This window comes from Vipera ursinii, assembly GCF_947247035.1.
Source record: "Vipera ursinii genome assembly, chromosome: 8".
Taxonomy (NCBI): Eukaryota; Metazoa; Chordata; class Lepidosauria; order Squamata; family Viperidae; genus Vipera; species Vipera ursinii.
Genome location: NC_139519.1, coordinates 4,717,061 through 4,737,373, shown reverse-complemented (window position 1 = coordinate 4,737,373; position 20,313 = coordinate 4,717,061). Strand labels below are relative to the sequence as shown.

The 20,313-nt window shown below is 46.2% G+C and overlaps 1 protein-coding gene across 1 annotated transcript; it reads left to right on the top strand.

Annotated features, from left to right (window-relative positions):
* Nucleotides 1–12,626: 12,626 nt before the first annotated feature.
* Nucleotides 12,627–19,529, top strand: DUSP2 (dual specificity phosphatase 2; the record flags this gene model as incomplete). Its single annotated transcript, XM_083368282.1, has 4 exons — nt 12,627–13,014; nt 15,352–15,482; nt 17,533–17,752; nt 19,315–19,529. The coding sequence occupies 4 exons, from the start codon at nt 12,627–12,629 to the stop codon at nt 19,527–19,529; spliced, it is 954 nt and encodes a 317-aa protein (XP_083224408.1).
* Between the last annotated feature and the right edge of the window lie 784 nt (nt 19,530–20,313).

The following is a 20,313-nucleotide window of genomic DNA, read 5'->3' as shown; positions in this document are numbered from 1 at the left end:
CTTATGCAAGCTTGAGTTTCCCACTGTATACGTGCGCCAGTTTAGCAACATCTTAACTCTTTACCAATAGGAGTAGTGTAGTTCTAAAACTATCCCGCCACTTTTATTGGATTTCTGCCTTGGGCAGAGGGGTGGATGAGAAAGGGGTGTAGAAATCAATGACTGTGTCCTCTCCAACCATTATTTTTTTATGTGCAAGTGCACTAATGTACATGTGAACGGTGTAATCTTTCTTTTTAAACTTAGCCAGCTGCCATATATACATGACAGGAGGAATGAAGAGGAATTAAATGTACAAATTCATTGATGTGCAGAAGAGAGGTTATTAGATTCCACTGGAACTAGCATTCTAATCACAAAGTTTTAAAAATCCATTTCCCTTTCCCGCATAGGAAGCATTTGCATTATACATGCACATATGAAATGGTGAAGATCACTCAGCTAGCTTCCTTAATTCTCAGAAGATCATGCCCAAATGTCCACTTATAATTCCCATTGTAAATATAATAACAGAATAATGGAAGGGACCTTGGAAGTCATGTAGTTGAACCCACGGCTCAAGCAGAAGATCCCGTAGCATTTCAGACAGGTGGCTGTACAATCTCTTCTTAAAAACCTCCAGGGTTGGAGCATCCACAGCTTCTGAAGGCAAGCTGTTCTGCTGATTAATTGTTCTAACTGTCAGGAAATTCCTCCTTAGTTCCAGGTTGCTTCTCTCCTTGACTAGTTTCCATCCGTTGCTTCTTGTCCTGCCTTCGGGCGCTTTGGAGAATAGGCTGACCCCGTCAAATATTGGAACATTGCTACTACTGTCATCCCGAGTCCTTCTTTTTATAGCCTCCAGCTCCCTAATCATGTTCATAATATATACCTACCAGGTGATGATTTAGCAAAAGGGGGCATTCCCCATTTCAAAGATGTATTTATATGTTTGTTTTTAGAATAAATAACCAAAAATAAAGGAAAGAAGGAAAGAAGAAAAACTACTTTGAGTCATTTAGACAGTGAGATGGGCAGCACATAAATCAAACAAACAAACAATCAATCAATAGGATGCAAATACGTACATTGTCAAAGAGAGAGAGAGAGAGAGAAAACGCATAGAAAGTGCTTTTAAAAACTGAAAAAAATAGAAGAAAAGGGAAAAAGCAAAGTATGATTTATCGTTGTATTAGTAAACAACTGTAAGTCCATATGTAGTTACTTAATGCCAATGTTATTCAGGTACATGTATATTTCCAGTATATTTATATAACTATCATATGAGTCCCACATTCCATTATACCTGTCCATGCAAAGTCTACGTCTGTAGGCAACCTGCTCATCAGTGGCCATTGTAATCAGATCTTCAGCCCATCCAGTCTTTTGACTGTAGTAAGAGCAGGGACAGTAGGGACGCGGTGGCTCAGTCCCGAGTGCCGCGTAGCAGAGTGAGCACCTGTTACTCGTCCCAGCTTCTGCCAACCTAGCAGTTCGAAAGCACGTAAAAATGCAAGTAGAAAAATAGGGACCACTCCGGTGGGAAGGTAACAGCGTTCCGTGCGCCTTTGGTGCCTAGTCATGCCGGCCACATGACCACGGAGACGTCCTCGGACAAGCGCTGGCTCTTCGGCTTTGAAACGGAGATGAGCACCGGCCCCTAGAGTCGGAAATGACTAGCACACATGTGCGGGGGAACCTTTACCTTTACCTTTACCTTTAAGAGCAGGGAAATTCCATTTATTTTCTCTGGCTTTCAAATGCCAGGAACTAGATACGTGATTCAAATGAATATTATCCTCTAAAAATTTTGGCTTTTCAGAAGACATATTTTTTTTAAGTATTCAGGTATATTTTATTTGTTTTGAAGAAGAGCTGGACAATTTTCCATCTTTCAAGAGCTAGTCTCTGCGCCTCACTACATATAGAGTGTGTTCTTGTGCTGAAGTCTGTGTGTTTAGCAGTGTGGGAGCAACCGTTTTGCATGGATTTATCTGGGATTAAGTTACATGGAATTTAATGAGTAAAAATATATGAGATTATATTGCTATTTTTTAAAAAAAAAATCATTTCCCTAATTGAGAGGGGGTTAGGGCTGAATTCCTCAGACAATACGGTATATTGTGACCTGCTTTTCCAACTCCATTTGCAAGATCAGAAGAAGCTACCGTAGCACAAGTCCTACCTTCTGTATTTTTTTTTAAAAAAAACCACATTGTATTAAGTACAAAAGTTTAAAAACATTGAACGTAGTGTATCATCTTTGACATACATCTTTGTCTGATCATTACATATTGGTAACATTGCATGTGGTACATAAGAAAGTAACTATTACATATTTATATACAGCTATACATTCCCAGTTAACCTTTTCCTACATATCCATTCTATCGACTTCCTTCTTTTTTCCCTCCATTTGCAAAAGACATTTTTCATGGAAACTGGTATTTTGTCTTTGCCTATCAGAAGGCCTCTGCTGGATCTGACTGGGCTCCGCTGAACGCAGCAGTTTCTTTCCAACAGCGAGTTCAGGCAACCCTCCATGTACGATCACAGCTGGGACCAACATTGGCATTGTAGGTCAGTGTGGCTGGAAAACAAGTCACTATGTGGCCAGACTTGATTTTCACAACCATTTTGCTAACTACCATTTTGGTAGTTAGCAAATGCAGCTTCCACAATGTACATTTTTTTTGTCAGAAGGCACCTGCAAATCAGGAGCAAGGACTTTGCAACTGCCAAGCATCCGAATGGTGATTAGGTGAACGCAGGGATGGTGGAATGGTCATAAATGTGAGGACAGGTTGTTTTTTTCCAGAGGCTATTGTAACTTTGAACTGTCATTCAAATGGTCATAAATCAAGGACTACCTATAAGCAAAATAAGCTATACAGGTAAAGATAATTCTCCCTTATAATTTACTGTATGGTTTAGCAATTTTGGATTCTTTGTAACCCAATGGGCATGATACACAAAACTGTCTGCTAATAAGTCTTCCTTCTTTCCTTCTTTCCTTCCTTCCTTCCTCTCTCCTTCCCTCCCTTCCTTCTTCCCTCCCTCCTTTTTTTCCTCCCTCCCTCCCTCTTCTTCCCTCCCTCCCTTCTCCCCTCCCCACTCTCCTTTTTTCTTCCTCCCTCCCTCCCTCCCTCCCTTTCTTCCTTCCTCCCTCCCTCCCTCCCTCCTTTCTTTCCTTCCTCTCTCCCCCCTTCTTCTTTTTTGTGTGTTGAAGAATACCTGTAGGATTAAGTTACAAAGGAAGATTGTGACTGAAGTTAGAAAAAAGTAGAACTACAACAGTTTGGCAGTGGGATAGCCGCCCAGAAAGGGGATGTACAAGCAGAGGCCAGAGAACCAGCAGTCTCGTGTGTGTGTGTGTGTGTGTGTGTGTGTGTGTGTGTGTGTGTGAGGTGTAGTGAAGTTGAGGCAGGGTTTTTCAACTTTAGCAAACGTAACATCTGTGGACATCAACTCCCATAATCTGGGAGTTGATGTCCCCATGTCTTAAAGCAGGCTGACTGGGAAATTAAGGGTGTTTGTTTGTTTATTTATCCAATATATTTGGCCACTCATCTCAGTGAGTGTCTCTGGGTGGTGAGCGGAATTAAAATTTAAATGAAAACAATTGCAAACCTAACAAAGGTTAAAATGCAAAGCAGCCTAGAAAACAACAAATCCAAAGCAGAAACAGTTGACATCCATGCATCTTAAAGTTCCCCAGGTTGAATTTATGGTGCCCTTTGGCCCTTCCATCGCTTGACTGGCAAGACATTAAGGCTCAGTTACCACAGACAGCTAAAGGCGGACAGTTTGGTCTTAGTGGCGAAGGCGCCAGGCTAGGCAGCGGGCAACGGAGACTTTTAGTCTCAGCTTAGCCATGAAAACCAGCTAGGTGACTTTGAGCCAGTCCCGCTCTCTCTCCCCCAGCCCACAAACAGGGTTGTGTGTCTGTGTGTGTGTGTGTGGGGGGGGAATAGGAGGAGGAAAAAGTAATAGGCATGCTTGCCAGTTTGGGTTATTTATAAAATAATAAAGTCAGGATACAAATGAATAAATAAAGTTGAGTGTGTGAATAAAAGAGTGAGTGAGGGGCATGACAGCTAGAGGGGAAAAACTTCAGTTGTCCTCCTTCCCTTTGCATATTTTTGCCTAATGGTTAGATTAGGGTTAGATGCAGGTTGCCACTAACTCGGTCACATCTTGCCTTTGGTGGCCTGAATGCTGGCCTCCTCCTGCCAAATGTAGACTAGCCTCAAATTCTGCAAGGCACCAAAGAAAGACAGATTACACCTGGATCCTAGAACTTCGAAAGGGTAGGATGAACTTAGTTTATTGGAACTTAATATTTTTTGCACCTGGAAGGAGGGCAAAAAGCAATTCTTATGCCTTTTGAGGCCACGGTTCTGTTTCTTGAAGGAAACTGTAATTGAAGGGCCCCAGGTGAGAATGGGGGAGAGCTAAACAACGGAACAGGATGCTTCGTTGACAAAGGAAGTGTGGTCGGGGCTTTGAACCAGGGGTGGGCAGGTTTCCTGTGAAAGCTGGAGGTTGAAAGAGTGGGCGTGATGTTTTTCTGCCAAGTGGCAGACTGATTGAACTGCTGGAGGATGTTACATCACACTTAGGTTTCATTTTTTAAAACATTTGGGTTTGGTTTTAAGTGTGTATGTGTGTGTGTGTGTGTGTGTGCGTGCATGTGTGTGTGGTAGTTTCTTTTCCCCCTACTGTAACTCTTATCAGGTGCAAATGGTTTCAATTGCCTCATTCATTTGGAAAGGGGAAAAGAAACATTTACAAAAAGAGAAAAAGTATTTGGTGCCAGTCCAACAGAAGGATTGTTCTGGGCAGCCACGATTTGCCTCCAGACGTTGTAGGTGCTCCAAAACTGGAGGTTTTTTAAGAAGAAACTGGACAGCCGTTTATTTGAAATGATATTACTCAAGCACAGGGCTGGACTAGAAGACCTCCAAGGTCCCTTCCAACTCTGTTGTTCTGAGCTTGAGATATGGCTTTGCACAATCTGACTCCACCTGCCAATAGATCCTGGGTTTGCTTTGGCAGAGCTTGCGAAAGAGCTGATAGAGCGTGAAAACAATGATGGATGCTTGTTGGTAGCTCAAAGTTTCCACATTTCTGAATGGAAAGAATGTGCTTGTATCATGCTGGACGAGGAACTCTTAGTCACGGCCATGTTTTGGACAGCACTGGGGCGGCGCCAGGCTTTTAGCAATGCTTTATTTGCACCCAGAAAAAAAAAATCATAGCTAATTAGATTGCTTGATTAATTGGGAAGGGCCCCAAATATGTCCAGGTAGAGGACAGGAAATCTCAGGGTTTTATGCTAGACATAGAAGTTGAAAAAACATGCAGAAGCCAATATGGGTGGCTAATGGCCTCCCTTGAACTAGCCTTCCTAGATGTGGTGTTTTCAATGTGGTCAAGGCAAGAAGAAACTGAGAAGAAAGGTTTCTTGGTGTCCCAACTCAGATATGGTGGGAGTAGAATTTCCAGCTTGTATTTTATTGGGAATAGAATAGAATAGAATAGAATAGAATAGAATAGAATAGAATAGAATAGAATAGAATAGAATAGAATAGAATAGAATAGAATAGAATAGAATAGAAGCTGGAAGAGATCTTGGAGGTCTTCTAGTCCAACTCCTTGCTCAAACAAGAGAACTTATACTATCTCAGAAAAGTGACTGTCCAGTCTCTTAAAAACCTCCAGGAATGGAGCAGCCACACCAATTTACCATCATTTATGTTGAATAGAATAGAATAGAACAGAACAGAACAGAACAGAACAGAACAGAATAGAACAGAACAGAACAGAACAGAATAGGGAAGGGACCTTGGAGATCTTCTAGTCCAGCCCCCTGCTCAAGCAGGAGGACCTATACCATCTCAGACAAGTGACTGTCCAGTCTCTTCTTAAAAACCTCCAGTGATGGAGCACCCATGATTTCTGGAGGCCAGCTGTTCCAAATCTAAGGGTTATTGTCCTGGCAGATGTAGAGGGTGTAAAAGAAAGGAGGAATGGCCCTGAGGAACAAAAGGAAGAGCCGCAACCAAGACAGCAGTCAGATAAAAGAAATTTGAGCCCAGGCAGATATGTAATTTGTAATTTGATGGAGCATCTCAGACATGCCCTCCCTCATAAAGCGGGAGAGGAGGGAGTGCATTTAGACAAGGATGATGATGATGATGATGATATCCATTCAGCGTGTCTGACTCTTGGTGATTGTACAGGCCAAGTCTCTCCACATCTGATTCTGCACTCCTTCTTTGAGTTGTTCTATGCTCTGGCTGCTGCTGGCTTTGATGGTGTCCAGCCGCCATGTTCTTTGATGGCCTGGTTTCCTTTGACCGCTCACTCTTGCGAACATCATTGCTTTCTCCAGTGAATTTCCCCGCTTGTCATGGCCAAAATAAGTGAGACACAGTTCAGTGATTTTGCCTTCCAGTGACACGTCTGGTGTGATGCACTCCAGCACTTGCTTGTTGGTCACCTTTGCTGTCCAAAGAATACGCAGGAGCCTTCTCCATCACCTCAGCTCAAAGGAGTCAATGTTCTTCCCGTCTTGCTTTTTTTAAGGTCCAACTTGTCCAGCCAGAGAGCATGATAGAGCAGACTAACCTACATTTGGCTGCCAAGATGATGTCTTTGCTTTTCCAAATTCGGCTCATGTTCATCATTGCTCTGTGACCCAGTGCAATCCGACATTTTATTTCCGGGTTGCCTGCACTCTTTTGAGCGATCTGTTATCCTAGGAAAGTGAATGTATTCTGTTATTATAACCTTTTAATAAAAGTAATAATAGCCTGCATGACTTTGACTGGTCTACACTGAAGGGCTGACACAAGGAAAGAAGTTGGGGAAAGTGACTTTAAGTGGACAGCGGGGGTGGGGGGACAGGATATATGACAGAACACATACAGGGGAATTTTCTCTCTACAGGTAGTTCTTGACTTATGACCACAGTTGAGTCCAAAATTTAGCTTGCTAAGTGAGACAGTTGTTAAGTGTGTTTTGCCCCATTTTATGACCTTCACACAATTGTTAAGTGAGCCACTGCAGTTGTTAAGTGACGTGGTTGTTAAGTGAATCTGGCTTCCCCTTCGACTTTGCTTGTCAGAAGATCGCAAAAGGGGATCACAGGATCCATTGCGACCGTCATAAACACGAGTCAGTTGCCAAGCATCCGAATTTGGATCGCGTGACCGTGGGGATGCTGCAATGGTCATAAGTGTGAAAAGCAGTCGTAAGTCTCTTTTTTCCAGTGCCATTGTAACTTCAAACGGTCACTACTGTTGTAAGTCGAGAATTACCTGTGGTTTTATGCAGAGCCTTCAGACTCGTAAAACCTTCACCAGAGCTGTATATTCAAGCGAGGGTGTGCTTCATCAGTGGGTGATCGTCAATGGATGACATGATAACAAGTCTCCCCAAAGCCAATTGAAGACACGGGTGGGAGCTCCTCAATCCCATTTACAATGGAGAAGCACAGACATAATCCTAAATGTACACAAATAACATAAAGGATTGGGTAATGATCCAGCTGGGTGTGTTCTCTCCTCAGGATGCTCCATCATAAGCCTTAGTTAATAAAACAGTTGCTGGATTCACAAGGCACGCGATCAGTCATAAGATGGCTTAACGTGACTAGGCCTGGATGCCTGGTTGAACAAGACACGGCCCCATGTCAGTTTATCCAGCCAACTGGAGTACGCGAAGCATCCCACGAGTTTGTGCTGGGGAAAATCAGTGAGATGGGCCCATGGCAAGAAAGAAAAGGGATGCGTGTTAAGTCCAAATTTTCACGGGGGGCCTGTCCTTAGGTGCTGGAAAATAAAAGGTTGCGTTTTCAATTCATCTTTTCCGAGATCCATTTGATGCATGAGTATTTGCAAAAGAGGGCAAAAAAACATGGTCATGATGAGGCAATCAAAGCTTCGCCCATTTTTGCGGTGCATTGAGGACATGAAAATGGGTGGAGCGTTGAGGGGCTTCCCACGGCCACCATCTTGACTTTGCTTACCATAGCCTGCACAGCCCATCCCCCAATTTCATCTATGTCCTTTCTCCGTTCTCCTGTCTCTTCTTGTTCTTCCATTCTCCCTTCTCTTCTTCACTCCCCCACTATTTTGACTTAAATTCTAAGATGTTAGTAAAATTTTCACAATATGGATTATGACCACCATCTTCCCCATTCTATATAACTGTTTTAAATCAATCAATCCTTGATAGAAGCTTGCATTCATCCTGGCTTCACTGCCTCTCCTACCACTCACCCACCCGCCCACCTTAAGTGTCCTGCATTCCTTTAACTTCGCACCCAGAGCTTACTTTTCGTTGAACGCACAATAAAACGTTTTTCCTTCCTATTTTTGGTGGAGTCTTCTTTAGGCCCCTGCAAACTCTTCCTGTTGTTCTTTGCCATAGATTATCACCTATAATCATTGATAATCTCAATTGAGCTTGTCTGACATCACCACGATGGTTCACTTCCTCCTTTAAAACATGAAGGTAGTAACCTTCTTAGCAATTTTTGCAAACCAGGCCTTCCAGTGAAGCTGTAGTATGACTTACTTGCACAAAACATGCTATGCAAAGACAACAATAGTCTTTTGTTCATTTTGGATTAACTTAGGTTAGATGTACGAAAAGAACAGGCAGAGTTGGGGGCTGAAGTTAAGTGGACCATCAGTTCAGAGCTGTTACATGGTCACAGAAGGTCCAGGTCCAATCCCTGTTGAATACCATTGACCTTTATTTGGTGCCAACTTAGTACTGAACTTTAGTTGACTATTACAGAGGGTGGTGAACACAGCACAAAACATCGTGGGCTGTCCCCTGACACCACTGGATGACCTCGCCAGGGCTGGCTGCCTTGGAAGAGTGAGGAAAATCCTCAGGGACAACTCACACCCTGGCCGGTACCTCTTTACTCTCCTACCATCGGGTAGGAGATACAGGAGCATAGCCAGCTGTACCAACAGGCTGAAGAACAGCTTCTATCCATGGGCTGTCAGGCTCCTGAATGGGAAATAACTCTGTGTATGATTGACTTGCGAGGCCGGTGCGTTGTGCAATTAGCTCACATGGTGTAACAAGATGATGGGTTTGCTGTCCCTGTGAGTTGTGGTGGTGGGGGGCATGAAGGGAGGCTCAGCCAATCTCACTGTATACAAGGTGTACTTTGATAATAAAGGTTCGCTCATTCATTCACTTGATTCTTGTGTATAGGCTTGAGCAATAAATCTTCTGAGCTGCAACTGAATGTCTGGTCCTGATCTTTTGCGCCTCACACAAGTGCATTGTGTGAAGCCAGCCAAACTGGGAACAATGAGCACTGGGCTTGTGCTATGTGGATGATGCAGTTTTCCTCAGCCATCCAAATAGTCTCTTTGTTTCAACACATAGTAGAAACTCATACTGTGACTCACATTCTTGTCATCTCCCTGCTAGACTGCTGCCATTTGTTCTACACAAGACGACCCTTGAAGGTGACGCAGAAGCTGGTAGAATCCCCCCTACCTTGTGGAGGCTGAATTTCGGATCCCAGTTTAAGGGGCTGATGCTTCCCTATAAAATCCTATATGAGCTGGGTCTTCCTTACCTTCAAGATCATTTGATCCCATCAGAATCTGCAAATGTCCAACCTGCAGGAGACGGGAGGACAGGAACCTCGAGGGTCAACTTTCAGTAGCACCATGGAAGAGTGTGACCCCAAAACTGTCACCCCTCCCCCATTTTTTCATTCAGACAGTGCCCTTGTGTAGGAGCGTTGACATGGAGGAGTCATGGTGTAGAACGGTGAATGTAGTGCGCCTCCATTTTGTTGAAAGGGCTTATCGTAAACTATCCAGAATGGCGAGGAGGCCTCATGTATACCCTTGTAGGTACTAAATAATCTCGGATGCTCCCAATGGAATTTCATCTTGAACGTCTGTATCTTAGCTCAGGGGTCCCCAACCTGGGCAACTTTAAGACCTGTGGACTTCAACTCCCAGAATTCCTCAGCCAGCCCTGTGTTAGCTGATGCCTTGCCCAGCAATCGGGGCAGCGCTTTGGGTGGCTCAGTGCCTGCAGCGCCACCTGCTGGTGGCACGTCAGGCAGCTCCTTTGTGCCGGCTTCTCTCTTCTACCTAAAAGCCTAGTAGTAGTCTGTTCTTAGAGCAGAGAAGAGAGGGTAAGTTGGAAGGGACCTTGGAGGTCTTCTAGTCCAACCCTCTGCTCAGGCAGGAGACCCTGTAGCATTTCAGACAAATGGACGTCCAGTCTCTTTTTGTAAACTTCCACTGACGGAGCACCCACGACTTCTAGAGTTAAGCCGGAAATGTCCCAAAAGAGCAGGAAGATGTGAGGGAAAAAATTACAATGCCCAAATTTAGAAAATCCTGAGACAATGTCAGCCCTGCGAGGTAGGCCATGTCTGGAAATGCTCTTCCAGCAATGGTCTTTCTTGGAGTAAGATAGAATTAACAGAACCTTGACAGCTTGCCCCGTTTTCCTTCTTATACTGAAGAAAAGTGAGGCAGGGATTTTTTGAGTTTCTTTCACACATGCCCCTCTTTCTCCGAACTAAGACTTTTTCTTTTTTTTTTTTTTGGAAGTCCCTCCTTAACATCTTTTAAGATAGTGAGGCAGGAGACGTATACATTTAATAAATGTAAAATACTCACTCTTTCCTCCCTCCCTTTCTCCAATCAGCTTGACATTTGTTTTATTTATTTCAAATATTCTTTGTCTGCTGTCTACCGCAAAATAAGTCAGTCGAGTGGGCTCACAGTGTAATTCAGTACGGAACAAAATTCAGCATAAATATCAGCCTGAGCAATGTGGCCAAAGCAAGGAGAGTCAAGAGGATTCAGATTTTCCTTCCTCACTCCCTTTCTTCCTGTTTTTAAAATCCTTCCTTCCTCCCTCCTTCTTTTCTTTTCATTTCCTTTTAAAATCCTTCTTCCCTCCTTTTTTTCCTGTTTTTAAAATCCTTCCTCCCTCGCTCCCTCTTTTCTTTTCATTTCCTTTTAAAATCCTTCCCTCCTTTTTTTCCTGTTTTTAAAATCCTTCCTCCCTCGCTGCCTCTTTTATCTTTCTTTTCCTTTGTTTTTAAAATCCTTCCTTTCTTCCCTGATTTCTTTCTTAATGGATGTTAATCTGGAAAATGACTAAATTAGAAAGCAGATTCTCTCTCACACACAGGTGTCCGTCACACAAGCTGGGACCTTCAAGAACTTACATGAAATAAAAGCCAGAAAAATAAAGAGCACAGGAGTGCATGGAAGAAACAGGCTCCGACATTCTGAGTGCAAAATCCTGGTATTTCTGGTGCAGACTACCCTTGATTATCCAGCCCGTGTTTTAATGCACACATGCCTAAATTGACCCTCCTTTAAGGCAGCAAAGGCAAAAAAAGCTAGGTTGTCTTCACTTATTTCATCTGGGTACTGGATTAACTGCTAAGCTTGTAAGCCGCCCTGAGTCTTCGGAGAAGGGCGGGATATAAATGGAATTAAAAAAAATAAAATAAATAAAACTTGGATTTACAAAATCGAGTGAAGCAGAACTACTCAGGCAGGATTCACACAACTCCCCATAAGTCTAACCAAGATTAATAGCAGCCCACTTTCTTGCTTTCTTCAACACTTAATGCTCATCACTTGGTCAGTCCTGGATGGGATGGGCCAGCCGTGGGGCGGGGGAGGGGGGCTCAGGAATTCAACTCCAACTTGAAACCACAAATCTTTGTTATAAGGGAATTTAGCCCTCAGATGGCCCCGAAATTGGGTCTGTTTTCAGAACGATCCGAGTTGTCGTTGTTTTTTTTTCCTGCTGAAAGAAAGCTCCGCTAAGGGCTGTGTGGAACCGAGGTTTTCCCCGAGAGAAACCGAAGCTAAACTCATTTGCGGAAAGCATTTCAGGTGATTTTCCAACGCCCACGAAGAAGTCAAGCCAGCAATCTGGGCGTGCAACAAGGCCCGTTCTAACTGGACCGAGAATGAAGGTCCGTTTCATTGAGGCTTTTTCACGAAGAACCTGCGGGAAATCCGATTCAGACGTGCCTCTGTAGTTCTTCCAGGGAAGATGCCTTGGAAAGCCCGCCCGCCTTCCCTTTCTCAGCGCATCCCCATCTCCAACGCCACCTTTCCCTTACAACCCGCCCCAAGCCCGGGGCTTCTCGGGGGCGCCTGCCTGCCTGGCGAGCGCCTCGCACGTCCGGACGGCTGGATTCACGTGTCCGCAGGGCCGGCCTTCCTGACGGCGGAACGCTGGGCCTCCCCAAGGCTCCTGGGGTTGCTTCCCCCGCGCCGCCCAAGACCCCCAGCCCGGCAGACGCGGGGATGCCCAGGCGCGCGGGGAGGGGGGGCGTGGGCGGGGCATTCGGGGGGAGGGGGGGAAGGGGAAGGGGAGGGGGCGTGGCCCAGGCAGGGAGTTCCCCGTGACGCGCACTTCCATATATGGCCAGCCGGGGGCGGGGCTAGGCAGGCTATATAAGCACCCGCCCGGCCGGCGAAGAGGCAGAACTGGCTGACTCGCGTGTTGGAGGGTGGGGAAAAAAAGCAACCCCACAAGCAAACCGTCGCGGGGATCGTGGGAATCGGGGTCTCCCGGGCCGCTCTTGCGTGTTGCTGCCCGCCTTGGCCGGCATGGTGATCGAGGACGTGGTGCCTCTGGAGAGCTGCGGCTTGGCCCGGCTGCTGCGGGACCCGCAGGAGAGCGGCCGCACGCTGGTGCTGGACTGCCGGCCCTTCCTGGCTTACTGCCAGGCGCACCTGCCGGAGGCGCGGCCCGTGCACTGGAACGGGCTGCTGCGGCGGAGGTCCCGCGGGCGGAGCGGGGTCGGGCTGGAGCGGCTGGTGCCGGACCGGGCGCTCCTGGCCCGGCTGCGGAAGGGCGAGCTGGCCCACCTGGTGGTGCTGGACGAAGCCGGCGGCTCCGTCTCGGCTCTGCGGCCGGACAGCCTGGCCAGGCTGCTGCTCAACGCGCTGCTGCGGGAGGAGCGAGCCGGGACGTCGCACATCTACCTGCTGCAAGGTAAGAAGACGGCCTGGAGCTTTATTTATTTTATTTATTTTATTTTTTAATTCCATTGATATCCCGCCCTTCTCCGAAGACTCAGGGCGGCTTACAAGCTTAGCAGTAGCCTTCATTCTATGTATATGCCTGCTTATTAGGGCTTTCACACACACCCCAAGCGGCATTATTACAAAGTCAGCTTAATTGCCCCCAACAATCTGGGTCCTCATTTTACCTACCTCGGAAGGATGGAAGGCTGAGTCAACCTTGAGCCTGGTGGGACTCGAACCTGCACTAATTGCAGGCAGCTGGTGGTACTGAAGGAGGCATTAGCCCACTGCTCCACCAAGGCTCCCCCCCCTCCTCCTCCTCGCGCGCCCAGGAATGGGGAGGGTGTCGGGGGCAGAGGCAGGGCTAAGCGACGGGGCCCGGCCCTGGCTGTGTTCGCACGGCCCGCGGAACCCGGGCACTGAAGGAGCCAACCCACAGCTGGCCTCGGCGGTTGTGGCTGCTCCGAACTAGGTTCGCCCAGCAGGTTGGGTCGCCGGGAGCCAAAGCGCGGTTAAGGTGAACCGCCGAGCTTGGTTTGAGGCGGTCGTGTGAATCCTGACTGTAGAAAAGCGAGTCCAGCCGTCGCTGAGGTTTCAATTTTAAGGGAAAGAGTCAGAAATGAAAAGCATAGAAATAAAATTAAAAAAAGAGGCAGGGTGGGATTATCCCCTGCCCCCTGCCAATATTATTATTAGGCAATAATAAGAAATGTTTAATAATATTGTTCGTAAAAATGTCCTGCTGTTAGCTGACTGATTTGGAAAGCCTTTGATATGCTGCCTTTGCTTTATACAATCTGGATTCACACACGGAATCCTAAACCAGGGTTAACCACGCATTGTACCATGGGTTCACATCATGCCTAGATAGGTAACTGTTCTGGCTTCTGGGCACAGCACGGGTTGGTGCAGCTTCAAGGATGGTTGGTTCCTCACCATCTGACCCTCAAAATACCCAGGTGTGTTTCAGCCTAGTAGGGCAGGTTGTGTGAACTCAGCCTTTCTCAAAGACACCTTCAAGGAAAGACAGAATGGGGAGCATCTGCTGAGGGCTGAGGAGATTAAGTCTTGGTCCCTCTGCTCTGTGAGAAAAAATCTTACAGAACTAAAGCAGAATAATGGTTATCGGGATGATCTGAGGAGTGTGGGGAAAAAAAAGCCAAGCTGGCAATCATTGTGATGGTGTGATGGTTGCTCTCTCTTTCTAGAGCTTTGGTCATGGCTGTCACCCCAACTTGCAGCACCTTCAGTTGGGATGATGGGCAGTCTTTCACTACCTGCCAATCATTTTGGATTGTGTGGAATCTTGTTAAGAGGCATTAATGCCCCATTTTGGCAAAAATGGAGCATCAGGACCAGATCTCAGGTTGACCTCCGAGGAGATTCCAGTTTCATGCTGACTTCCAAGGAGATTCCAGCTGGATCTTGTAGTAGGAATTAAACTGGAGGGGTGATCACATTGCCCAAATCTATAGTTTGGCGCATCTGCAATATTTCTTTCAGCAATCAAGCATAGGTGTAAATGGCACTCTTTCTGTCTCCTGACGGTGCACCTGTCTGCAAGACTTTGGATCTTGCTTCATCACTTGCTCCTGCCTCTGTGATGTCCACACATCAGTTCCTTAGGCCCAGCGCACAAATGAAAAAAAAGCACACATCAGCGATCTTGGGTTAGCATCTCAATTCATCAGATCACTTTGCAAATGTTAGCTGTGGCCTCTCCTTGTCGCCACCGAAGCACATAAAATTATAGTTGGAACTAAAAATGTTCCTTGCCTGCTCTGAGTCTTTCCGCTGGAAAATTTGGGTCAATAAGCCAATATGGGCTAGTAGTTAAGACACTGGGCTAGAAAGCAGGAGACTCTGAGTTCAAGTCCCAGTTTAGCCATAAAAGCCAGCTGGGTGACCTTCGGCTGGTTTCCCCCCCAGCCCAACCCACCTCACAGAGTTGCTATTGTGGGGAAACTAAAATGATGAAGGTGTGTTGCATATGTTCTCTGCCTCGAGTTATTTGTAAAAATAATAAAGGCAGAGTAGAAATAATAAAATAAATAAAATTAAGGATAAAGGCTTCTTCCAGCAGATGCTTTTAAGCAGCGTTTCTCAACCCTGGCAGCTTTCCGAGGGGTGAACTCCAATTCCCATTGAAGTCCACCCCTTAGAAAGCTGCCAGGATTGAGAAACTGCCTGTAGGTGTGAAGGATGTGCTGCTTGCTGATAACCAGAAGGAAATAGCCCGGAAGGCTGCTATTATATGCTGTCTCCCAACTCAACAGCCCACTTCCTTTCAATCTCTCTCATTTAGGTGGCTTTGAACACTTCCAAGCCAATTTCCCAGAACTGTGCGCAGTGGCACCACCTATCTTGGCGCCTTCGCCAGCCTTAAGAAGCCCTGAAGACAGTGGTGCAGAAGTGGTGACTCCCTTGTATGATCAGGTAAGTTCCTGGGCTGGGAAGGTGTAGAGCAAACGCATAAGAAGAAGTTACAGACCTACTGACACACCTGTAATTCCCCAAGCAAATTTTTTAGAAAATTAATCTTCTGGTTTGCTTTAATTAAACTGTCTAGACTTCGTAGAGTGAGTAATGCTTGGTGAAATGATTGCGCGCGTGGTGGAATACCAACTGACGTGGAAGAAGAGCTAAATTTCATTTTATTCATCCAGCCTTTCCTTAAGGCTTGGAGCTGGTCACAAACAGAGCTTGGATTTTAGCTGTCACATCTCGTAATCATTTTTAAATCAATTAATTATGTTTTAATTGCCTATTGCATGCATCTCCGTGCAGGAGTGTCTTGGAGATAACTAAGGGGGTATGGAAGTTTGTCTCTTCATGTTTCCTCCTTTGTGGCTTAATTGCAGGTTATACCAGAAGCAAAATATTTATAAAGTCCCTTTAATTCTCAGCTGACATCCATTCAAAAGTTACATCTCCTGTTAATGAATTATGCAATATAACCCAGTTGCCTTAAATAGTAACACTTCTTTCTTCTCCTAACATTTTGAGGTTTCTTTTCATTTTGCTGAATGTGGAATTATGGCAAGTAGACCATGATTTGCAACAATTTATCTACTCTGAGTTTTTCAGGGTTTGGGGGAATCTTACAGTCACACCATATACAAAAATGGGCTTAATTTGTAACCTTCCGCCTTCCTATTTGGAAGAAAGACCCAAATATCTAGAGACCTTCACTTTCATTTAAGTTCTTCAACATTAGCCACAGGAGAGACCAAAATGAGAAATAAGAACTCCTAGAATTAAAGATTTTTTTTTCTTGTGAAAACAATTGACCAGTGGAATGGCTTGCCTTCAAAAGTTGTGGGTGCTTCATCACTGGAGGCTTTTAAACAGAGACTGGAAAGCCATCTTTCTGAAATGGTCTGGGGTCTCTTGCCTCAGCAGGGAGAGAGACTAGACTAGAAGACTAGAAGACCTCCAAGCTCTGTCATTCTGTTAACTGGACATAGCATGAACATATGTCTTACTGGACATGCATAAAGCTAAGCTGAAGGGCGGTAGACCTGAATCTGGTCTAACCACGGCTCATTCAGAAAAATTGCTTGACTGTAAAAGATGGGCTTTGCCCCTTTCATCTTCTCCATGGATATGATCAATGGAGCTTTTACTTTTATTTTTTCCTGCCATTTGGTTTACTCATTACACTACAAAGTATGACTTGCTTCACATGGTTGAGCTGAACCAAAATTCTCTAAATTTGCACATTGAACTAAGCACTGAACCACGACTTACAAGCCTAGTGGCTAAGTTCACACAACAAAAAACATTAATCACATGGTGGCTTAGTGACTAGTCCAGGGGTAGGCAACCTTGGCTCTTTTATGACTCGTGGACTTCAACTCCCAGAATTCCTGAGCCAGCCATGCTGAGGGGAAAGGGAGAGGTTTCCAAGCTGAGCCAGCTCAGGAATTCTGGGAGTTGAAGTCCACGAGTCATAAAAGAGCCAAGGTTGCCTAACCCTGGCCTAGGCTGCTTTATGACTCGTAGACTTCAACTCCCAGAATTCCTGAGCCAGCCAAGCTGAAGGGAAAGGGAGAGGTTTCCAAGCTGAGCCAGGCTGGCTCAGGAATTCTGGGAGTTGAAGTCCACGAGTCATAAAAGAGCCAAGGTTGCCTAACCCTGGACTAATCCATTCAGTGGAAGCTATAACTCTTAGGAAGGCAGAGAAGAACTCTGCAGGAAGAAGGTGCCAGCTGCTACCCAACTTGCCAGAGACAGCTGGGAAAAACTAGTGTGACTTAAAGCTTCCCACGCTAAGCTGTGCCCAAAAAGTGCAGGATGGAAAGAAGAGAATAAAAACCTGAAAAAAAACCCGTTCTCCTTGGTCCTCTTGCAACTACTGTTTAATTTTGTTCATGCATGTTTCACAGGAGTTAAAGTGGCATATAAATTTAATAAATAAGTTCTGCCTTCAACTAATTAGTGGACCCCAAAGCTGAACATTGTCCCCTTGGTTTTTCTTTTACAGGATGGACCGGTGGAGATCCTACCTTTCCTTTACTTAGGTAGCTGTCACCATTCCTCCAACAGAGAGGTGCTGGAGTCACTGGGAATCACAGCGGTCCTTAACGTCTCTTCCAGTTGTCCCAACTACTTTGAAGGACACTTCCTTTACAAGAGCATCCCAGTAGAAGACAGTCACATGGCCGACATCAGCATTTGGTTCCAGGAAGCCATTGATTTTATTGGTGAGTGCCATAAATCGGAGACACTCGTTGTTTCTGTGTAAACTGGGGCAGAGTGGACCATTTTGGAGGGGTGTAATTCAGCCTCTTGGCTCTCCGAAGAATGGCAGGTCTCCGTTCGTTGACACAGTGAAGTCCCTGGAAGAAACAAGGCTGAATGAGTTGGTCCAGTTTGATCTTTCGGGTGGAAGGGATAAGGAAGATGGTAGTTATAAGAAGCTTCCCAGAGGCAAATCATTCCTATTCACACCATTAAACCACTCTAAATCGTCAATAGCTGATGGAAATCATGTGGCTGGAATTTGGCCATCCTTGTCACCAAATGTTGATGATATGATCTTGAAAATGGGTGCTGGTGGGAGGAGTGGGGGGGCACCTTCAGGTTGCTGGTAGCTCATCACTGTCCTGAGAAAATCTGCAGAAAACTTAATGAAGCCACCTTGAGGTCTCTTTGGGTTAACCTTCTATTATACTGCCACACATGGAATATGATACAATAGTGACTCATATCCAACTCATTACATGATTAGGACAACCTCAGCTTGGCCAAGGAGGTCTCCTTAAAGACGAGATTAGAGCTTTGGACCTATTTAGGGAGGGTGGGCCTTCCAGAGAACAGCAGTAGCTAAAATAGAGAGCTTGCAGATACAGAGGCAGCCCAAGTTCTGGATCCAGTTTGTCAAAGGCAGGTTGGGGAGAGACTGGTGCTCCTGTGTCTTCCTTGTGAACTTTACAGAGCAGCTAGTGATCCGAGAGAGATCCTTGCCTCAATCTATCCAAGCAACGTTTAACACGAGAAGCTATTTCTTGGATCAAGTGGGAAATGAACAGATTAACAGAGCAGGGGAGATGGGAAGCATAAAGGTCTAATAAATAAATAAATTTTTTAAAAAATGGGTTACAGTTGGCATGGAAGAAGTCTAGGACAGGGGTCCTCAACCCCCAGGTCCGTGGACTGGTACCGGGCCATAGCATGCCAGCAACCGGGCCGCACAAGCAAGCAAAGCTCCATTGCGGGATGCAGGCAGCACACAAAGCCACACCCCCTCCAGTCCGTGGAAAAAAACTCCACGTAACCAGTCCCTGGTGCCCCAGAGGTTGGGGACCTCTGGTCTAGGAGACATTAATCCGTGGCCCAGTAGTCCATGAGCCCTCTCCATCCTGCAGCCTAGAGACTGCCTCTACAACACAGCATGAAATTAGACTGCTAAATCAGTGGCGACAGGGTTGGTTTTTGGCACAGAATCCTAAGAGAATAACAGAGCTGGATGGGACCTTGGAGGTCTTCTAGTCCAGCTGCCCTGCTTGAGCAGGGGACCCGATGCCATTTCAGACAGGTGGCTGTCCTGTCTCTGCCAATCGGAACAGAAAGCTTGCTTTCGCCATCCTTCCAAGCCTTGTGCCTGCCAGGCGGGATTGTAGAGACCTTATTCACCCGTTCTGTGCCCACCCAAAACGGCCAAAGGGTCTTTCTAGGCATGGTGGGATTCCTGCAGCCAGGACCGTCTCTCTCCCCCCCTCCCCCCCACCACCTCTGACCTCCTCCTCTCCTGTTCTCTCGGCAGACTCTGTGAAGGCCGCCGGTGGGCACGTGCTGGTACACTGCCAGGCTGGCATCTCCCGCTCAGCCACCATCTGCCTCGCCTACCTGATCCAGAGCCGCCGGGTGCCGCTGGAGGAGGCCTTCGATTTCGTCAAGCAGCGCCGCGGAGTCATCTCGCCCAATTTTGGCTTCATGGGGCAGCTCCTGCAGTTTGAGACGGAGGTGCTCTGCCATTAGCCGGCGGCTCCTGTTCGCTCTGCGGAGGAGGAAGAGGAGGAGGCCAGGCGGCTTCTTACGGACCACAGATGGGGAGGGGGGGCCATTCCTGTTTACATCCCACATGGGGGGGGGAGAGCCACGAGCTGGGCCTCCTCCTTTTTCTTCTATTGCACTGATTGGTAGCAAGGAATCCCCAAAGTGTGAAATTGCCGCCATGACTCATTGCCGCCATGACTATGAAAGGAAACATGAATAAGCTGGAAAGGAAGAGAAATAAATGTGAGACGAGCAGGTTCGACACTGTGGACAGGAACGGCTCGGCCCCTCTGGTGAACTCCGTTGTCCCCGGCGAAGAGAACCGAATGTTATTTATCTGTACATTGTTTTACGAGTGAATCCCACTGGCGGCTAGTTGGTGCATTGCGTAAATCAAACCGGAGCACAGGTAGTCCTCAACGTATGACCACAGTGGAGCCCCCAAATTCACATGGCTAAGTGAGACATTTGTTAAGTGAGTTTTGCCTCGTCTTACGACTTTTCTTGCCACATTTGTTAAGTGAATCCCTGCAGTTCTTAAATTAATATCCTGTTTGTTAAGCGAACCTGGTTTCCCCGTTGACTTTGCTTGTCAAGAAGGTCTCAAATGGGACGTTGCAACCGTCATAGGTACATGCCAGTTGCCAAGCGTCCGAATTTTGATCACGTGACCACACTGCAATGCTCGTAAAGTGTGAAAAATGGTCATAAGTCTCTTTTTCCAGTGCCGTTGTAACTTGGAATGGTCGTTAAATGAACTGTTGTA